This window comes from Propithecus coquereli, unplaced genomic scaffold, assembly GCF_000956105.1.
Source record: "Propithecus coquereli isolate 6110/MARCELLA unplaced genomic scaffold, Pcoq_1.0 Scaffold4, whole genome shotgun sequence".
NCBI lineage: Eukaryota > Metazoa > Chordata > Mammalia > Primates > Indriidae > Propithecus > Propithecus coquereli.
Window position 1 is genome coordinate 715970 of NW_012149729.1, and position 7316 is coordinate 723285.

Below are 7316 nucleotides of genomic sequence, written 5' to 3' on the forward strand. Positions count from 1 at the left end.
CTGCTGGACTGTGTGGCCGGCCGCCAGCTGGAGCTCAAGGACAAGGTGGTGCCGGTCGAGCTGTGGGAGAGCCACTGCCTGGATCACGTGCTGCAGGATCTCAGGCTCCCCTTGGTGTGCAGCCGCCAAGAGCCACGCCTCAGGACAGTGGGCGGGGCGGGGCCTGGCTTTGACTCTCCCAGTCATCTCTGGCATTTCCACTTCTGCAGGGCAGATCAGAGGACCGAGTTTGGCCGTGTGAGAAGGGCTTCAGGAGCTGGGGTGCGTGGAGGAAGCTGGGGATAGTTGGAATCAGGTGGCGGGGAGCGGTCCCTGCATGGCTGGGAAGACCCACATACCTCAGGAGATTGGCTAGGAGAGTCCTCCGGAGGTTTGCTCCTCAAAGTGTGGTCCCTAGACCAGCAACAACCGCATCACGGATGCAGAAACCGCTGCCGCATGGCAGACCCAATAAATCTGCGCCTGTGTTTTAACAAGAACCTCAGGTGATCTGTGTCCACAGGCAAGTTCTAGAAGGGTGTTCTAACTCCAGCCTGGGTGCCGGAGTGAGACCCTGCCTCTATTAAAATAATAATATGGCTGTTCTAGAGCACAGAGCTTATGCAGGGCCTCCGGTCCTGCCCCAAGGTTAGGGGTCAGTCATTGCTCCATAGCCAAGGCAGTCTCAAAGTTTCCCCCACCAGCTGCGGGGGTGGACTTGAAAAAAAGAAAAAGTAGATTCCCTAGGCCCCGCCATTCTGATATGGTAATCTGGAAAGGACCCAGGAATCTGCATTTAAGAGCTTCCTTGTCTGGGTTTTGGTGATATCGGAGTACACCCCAGCCCACCACGCCTATTCCTTTTTGCTTCTGGTTTGGAGCTCTGGACCAGGTCCTTAGTCCTGGTCAGTTTTAATTAATTAACAGTGTAACTTTTAGACCTGCAGGGCACCTACAAAGTGGCCAACAAATAAAGAGGAAGCCACAGTTCCTACCTTCCTTCTCAGGTCTCTGGGGTAGCTTCCCCTCCTCCCTGCAGTGCCAACTTTCACTTCCTCTGGGCAAGAGCTGGGGCTGGAGTCAGTGGCATAGATGGGGACTGAAGACTAGTCCGTAGGAACTGGAAGAAGTTCTCATTCTGCTGATTTGAAGCTGTGCCTTTTCTTAGGCAGGCCTGTGGTTCACACACTACACATGAATCAGAATCACCTGGAGGGCCCACCGGCTCCGATTGCTGGCTCGGTAGGTCTGGGGCGAGACCCAGAACGTTAGCAGTTCTTACAAGCTTCCAGGTGATGCGGATGTTGCTGGTCCAGGGGCTGCGCTTTGAGAACCGCTGCCCCGGAGCATGTTTTTCGGAGTGTGATCTGAGGTTCTCCTACCACCACCTGCACCACAATACTTGGGATCCTTGTTAAAAATGCAGATTCCTGAGCTCCAGACCTACTGATTCCATTTGATGAGATGCAGAAATGGCCAGGAGTCTGCATTTTCACACCAAGGTTTGTGAACCACTCTTCAGGCTGGGATACAGGAGGTTTTATGATTTTACCTGTCCACAGCCATAATTTTCATCAGCACTATCTAATTTACTTTTAGCCCAGGGATCTGCATACCTTATCTGGTTCTTTTGAATCTGAATAGTACTTCTAGGCTTTGTGCCACTAGGCACACCAGTGGCCTTCCTCACTGGTGCGGAATCATCACTCTACCTCTGGAACCTCAGTAGCCATCCCTCTGGGAAAACATGGCACAGTCAAGAGTTTTCAGTTCTAATTATAGTACATCTAAGACTATGGAGGGAAAGATGCCCCAGATGGTATCTAAACCCCCAAGGAGCTCATGATCTAGTGGGAAGGCCAACAAGACTAGAGAACAAGATATATTAATAGACATAAATCAAATACTAAATTGTGATTTAGATAGGAGACAGAAGTATTGAAAAGGGAGGGAAGTTTCTCATGAGTAGCTGCTTATGAGGCAGGGTTAGTGCTCTAACTCGGAAGATGAGTAGGGTCTTCTAAGAGGGCCACGAAGTCCAAGAGCTACACTAGGTGGAGGGCACAAGAGGGCTTGGTGAGATGCCGCAACTGAGACACAGGTGTCCTCTGCCCCACCACCAACCGCAGATGGGCCTGGCTGAGCTGCTTTGTGCTTTAAGTGGGGCCTGAGCAGAATGGCCCACATCAGTCTGTCCTGAGTGTCCAGAGCCTTAGTCCACGGGAGAATGGCATCTGGAGAGGGAGCTGCTGGGACAGCAGGAACAACTCCCACTACTTGAGCCAAGGAAGTGCCCAGGTATTTAAAAGAATCCAGGTAAAGGCTGTTGCGGGCTCCAGAGTACTGTATCTGAGGTGCTAAGGGATGAAAGGTCTTCAGAACCTGGAGGAATGGAAGTATTCTAGTCAGCTGATTTATCAGGAAAAATGCCAATCTTGATCATTTTAAGAATGTTTTAAAAACCCACAAAATATATATTTCTAAATTTAGCAGTGCCTTGTTTTGGGTTAAGAATTGCCCCCTTAGTCCTGTTAAACCTTAGCAGGTAAGATGTAACCGGATGCTGGGAACTGGGAGGAGTGGTATGTTAATGAGGTGGGGATTGCTTGCTCACACTGGCAGGTGATACTTGTCTTTGGCACTCTTCCCCCACCTCTCTTGATATGGAATATCCTCTTTTCCCCCAAGCCTATATTTTTCATGTTGCTCCAGATTTCTTTAATCACAGCATTCAAGGCCCTGAAATGTTTCTTCACATGTAGGTGCTAAGTAAGATGACTGACTTTCTCCATTTCACAACGGCCTCTTTCTTTCCTTTGCAGCTAAATTCCATGACCCCCACAGCATCCACTGTTTCTCTGCACCTCCATCCTGGGGTGCTTCCTGCTTTCTGCCTCTAGTCCAGGCTCAGCCATTTTGTTCCATCTTCTGCCTTCACTCCAAGCCTCACTATACTCTACTTGCATTGATTCCACTCTCTACTTTTCATACCATTTCTCTTTCCCCTATTCTTCCCAGTTAGATGATACCCATCCTACAAAACTGGCTTCAGATAGATCCCCATTTGTATCATTTGTGTCTGGCTACTTGAGGTCTCCTACCATGGATGCCACACCATTTGGCCCCATCACCAGTGTGAACCGGTCTTATCTCATCAGCTCTGAGGGGAGGGAGCCTGTGCTCCTTCAGGAACTCCCCAGCACTCTGAGCCATGCTGAGCACCTGGGCGCTCAGTGATTACAGGTTGGTGGTCTGGAGTTGTGTGAACTTTAACGATGTGTAAATACATTGGGAGGTGGTTGAATAGGGGAGGGGGGGTCTGGTGAAGGATTTCTTGATTCTCAGACAGGAAATTACTTGGGGGAGAGGAGGGAGCAATTAGTTTCTTTCAGGTTTAACCCAGAGCACATTCTGGATTGGGTTGAGCCAAACCCCTCGCCTTCCGCCCCCTCCATCCCAGGTGCATGCCCCCAGCCACACCTGGCAGAGCAACTGACTGCATAAAAGTGGCTCCTGAGGTTGCGAGGGGGCTGTCTGAGGAGCTGGAGGATGAGCACAGAGCAAGGACAGCCACAGCAGGCCGGAGGCCGTGGGCATGGCAGTTCTGGGAACAAGAAGTCCAAAAAGCGTTGCCGGCGCCAAGAAACCTACTCCATGTACATCTACAAGGTGCTGAAGCAGGTGAGAGTAGGGAGTGGGGCAGAGGGATGTACTGGAAAGCGCCTTAACGGGGCACCAGACTGGAAGCTCTAACTTGGTTTAGTACTGCCACTGGGGCAAGCAGCTCAGGCATGCTGTGCCCCTCCTGAGGTGGCAGGACCTCATCTCAGAGGTCTCTCCACCCCCCAGTATCTCATGCACTTGTGATACGTAGGTGCCATGTAAATCACACTTCCCTCCACCCTCCAAAACTTTACAGGGCTTTTACATAGATAAGATGGTTAGGGGAGGGGACGTAATTAAAGGACAAGAAGACCACACTCTGCTGGGCTGAAGGTGCTTGGGTACCAAATATGGTACAAACAGGATATCAGTGGTGACTGAAGAGGAGCAGGCAGTGTGAGCTGGGGTCAGGGAGACCTCTGGACATGCAGCACTGTCTCAGAGAGGCTTAGGGTTTGCTTACTTTACAGACCAAGAACCCAAGGCCCATAAAGGCTCCGTGGGGCAGCTGAGTCATGTGACCCGATAGTGGCCATCTGGGCTCCCTTGCTCTAGGCAAGTCCCTAGCATCCTTCCTGTGTGTCCCTGTCCCCTACCACACAGGAGATGCAGGTGCCCTTTATTCATGCATGAGAAGCAGCTACTCCTGGGACACAGCACGTTGGCAGGTAGTTGGGCACCAATGGGTACCCAACAACCAGTCTGTCTGGAGGACCCAGAGCCACTGCCCTGTTGAGCAGAGCCAGGGCCAGAAGCAAGGGGGCCAGGCAGCCGTGTTACCTACCCTGGATCTCTCGAGTCTGCCTAAAATTCTTACTCCTCTGCTCGATTAGGTCCCAGAGGTAGAGCCAGTCTCCACCTGAACCCCAGTAGCAGTTTTAGTGGACTGACAATCTGGGTGTCTAGGGATACTCTTAGGTGGAGGGTGGACCCAGCATTGATGTGGGTTGGCCAGAAGGAAAGCATCAGAGGACAGATTCCAGTGCCCTGAGGAAAGTGGGGTGGCAGTGTTACTGAGCCCTGCAGCTTAGCCAACCTTGGGGCTCAAAAACTGTGACTATTATGTTGGACCAGGTCTGGACTCACAGAGGAGAGCACTGCTGAGAAAGTTAGCCCCTTACCTCTCACTGAGGGTGAGAGCTATTTCTCACTCCACAGCCCTAAGGAGAACAGGATGTTCTGATAACAGAGGGGATTTGGGGTAAACCAACCTTGTGCCAGCTGAAGACTTCCTGCAGGCAGTGGTGACCAGAGGCAGTGGGAGAGCCAGTGGTCAGGTGTCAGGAGCCTGGTCCCTGTGTGCCCCTGTCCCCTGTGTGCCCCTGAGGACAGGGGCACAGGAAGGATGCTAGGGTCTTGCCCAAGCCAGTACTGTCTCCACCACTGGCTCCATGTAGGTTGTTAGGCAGTCACTTCTCTCCCACTTTACACCTGACAAGGTCTACCCACTCACTTTAGGATTGTCATCAGGTCCTTACAATTTGTTTTGTTAGAGATCACCTAATTCAAAAGCTTGTGTGATGGAAGAGGAAATTGATGCCCAGAAAGAAGTGCCTTATTCAAGGTCATGGTGATTCATGGAACAGCCACAGAACAAGGGTCTTTCACCTCCTAGTCTGGTGCTATGACTATATCATGTGCACACTGGAGAGTAACTTGGTAACTGTCTACCAAGTTAAGTACACAAACCCTTTGGCCCTGCAGTCCCACCTCTGGGAATAACCTTCATTATGCTCATACAAGGTTCAAAGATATATATTTCCTATACCACCACCTAACAGAAAAAAAAGAAAAAGAAAAACCTGAATATCCATTAAGAGAGGAATGGTTATATGAACTAGTGTATGATTCATCAATACCATGGAATACCATGAAAATGTATTAAATGGAAAAAGCAAGATGCATGTGTAACTGATTCTGTTTGTTAAATATAGATGCTTACATATACAAGGAACTTAATAGTGTTAACTCTTGCAGTTGGAGAAACTTGTTTTTTTGTTTAAACTTACACATACCATAGAAGTTTCCGTGTCTGTTGGCTTCTGGCAAAGGGCTAGCAAGGAGGCCTTGCCTCCTGCCATTTGCTTCCTAGGGCCCCCAGCTCAGAGTTGAGGTTTGTGGTGAAAGCAAAGCTCCTTGTTAACAGAGTGGTCTTGCTGCTTCTCCAGGTGCACCCCGACATCGGCATCTCTGCCAAGGCCATGAGCGTCATGAACTCGTTAGTGAATGATATGTTTGAGCGGCTAGCTGGTGAGGCCGCCCGGCTGGCCCAGTACTCAAGCCGGACCACCCTGACTTCCCGGGAAGTCCAGACAGCTGTGCGTCTGCTGCTGCCTGGGGAGCTGGCCAAGCACGCTGTGTCTGAGGGCACCAAGGCTGTCACAAAGTACACCAGCTCCAAGTGATCCAGGGACTGACATGAATAAAGGGTCAGCTCTTCCTGTGCACTGTGGTGATTTGAAAGAGGGATGTGTGGGGCTGGGGTGTCATCTGGGGCAAGGGTATCCTCACTGTGTGAGGCTACCACAGGTGGAGAAACAACAATTCACATTCATGGTTTTTAAAAACTGCCTTCTGGGTGTATCCCATTAGTGACATGACAGTGCTTTTATAAACATACAAATGTTCTCATTGGTAGTGAGCTGAAGTAGGACTTGCGACCTGGACTAGAGTCCTGGGTTAACTGCCAGATGTTTCCCTGGGTCTGAAATTTCCTTGTCTGTGTTACTCTTTTAGGCTGTGGTTTTATAATATTTCCCAGCAACCATCATGCATCCTATATGACAGGCCATGTGCTTCTGAAGGGGCCACATGGATCTATTCATCAAGATACAAAACCAAAGGCCCATACCGGCTTCTAAACCTGCTGAGATCAATAACATTTTTAATTTTCCCCCAACATTTTCTTCCCCTTAACTTCAGAACAAATCAGCAGGAATGTAACTTTTCTTCCCTAATTTTATTTAGAAAAATCTGAAACCCACAGAAAATTTGCAAGAAAGTACAATGGCCACTCACATCCTTCGCCTAGATTTATCATTTAACATCTGACCACATTTGCTTTTTCTCTATCTCATGCAGTCCCTGCTCTATCTTGTGGGCATATGACCCATAAAGTCTCTTCCAAGCTTGGAGAGGGAGGAGTGAAGTAAGATTTAGACAAATCTAAAAATCCTTTATGTTGCCTTTGTAATTGGACAGACGTGGCTTGCTGTCACCTTCAACTCCATATGCTAAAAAAGCATCACCTTGTAATATGGCTGACATTGGCTGCGATGCTACATACTTCACCTGTATTTTCTCATACCTCAAGCCTCACAGCGGCATTCCATGAGCACAGCTGGCAAAGGGCAGCTCCAGGAGATCCGGCCCCTGAGCCTCACTCCCACCCACTCCCCACTGTCTCACACCTGGCCATTCAAGCTGTGTTTCATGGGCCAGCAACATCCACATCACCTGGGAGCTTATTAGAAATGAGGCTCTTGGCTGCACAGTGGCAGTTCACACCTGCAATCCCAGCACTTTGGGAAGCTGAGGCAAGAGGATCATTTGAGCCCAGGAGTTCAAGACCAGCCTGACCAATGTAGGGTGAACCCATCTCTACAAAAAATAAATTAGCCAGGTGTGGTGGTGAGCACTTGTAGTTCCAGCTACTCAGGAGGCTGAGGCAGGAG

At 49.8% G+C, this 7316-nt stretch overlaps 1 protein-coding gene across 1 annotated transcript; it reads left to right on the forward strand.

Annotated features, from left to right (window-relative positions):
- The first annotated feature begins 575 nt into the window (after positions 1–575).
- On the forward strand, positions 576–6047 carry LOC105817100 (late histone H2B.L4-like). The gene is made up of 4 exons (XM_012652724.1): positions 576–627; positions 1994–2015; positions 3582–3660; positions 5811–6047. The coding sequence occupies exons 1-4, from the start codon at positions 576–578 to the stop codon at positions 6045–6047; spliced, it is 390 nt and encodes a 129-aa protein (XP_012508178.1).
- The last annotated feature ends 1269 nt before the right edge of the window (positions 6048–7316 follow it).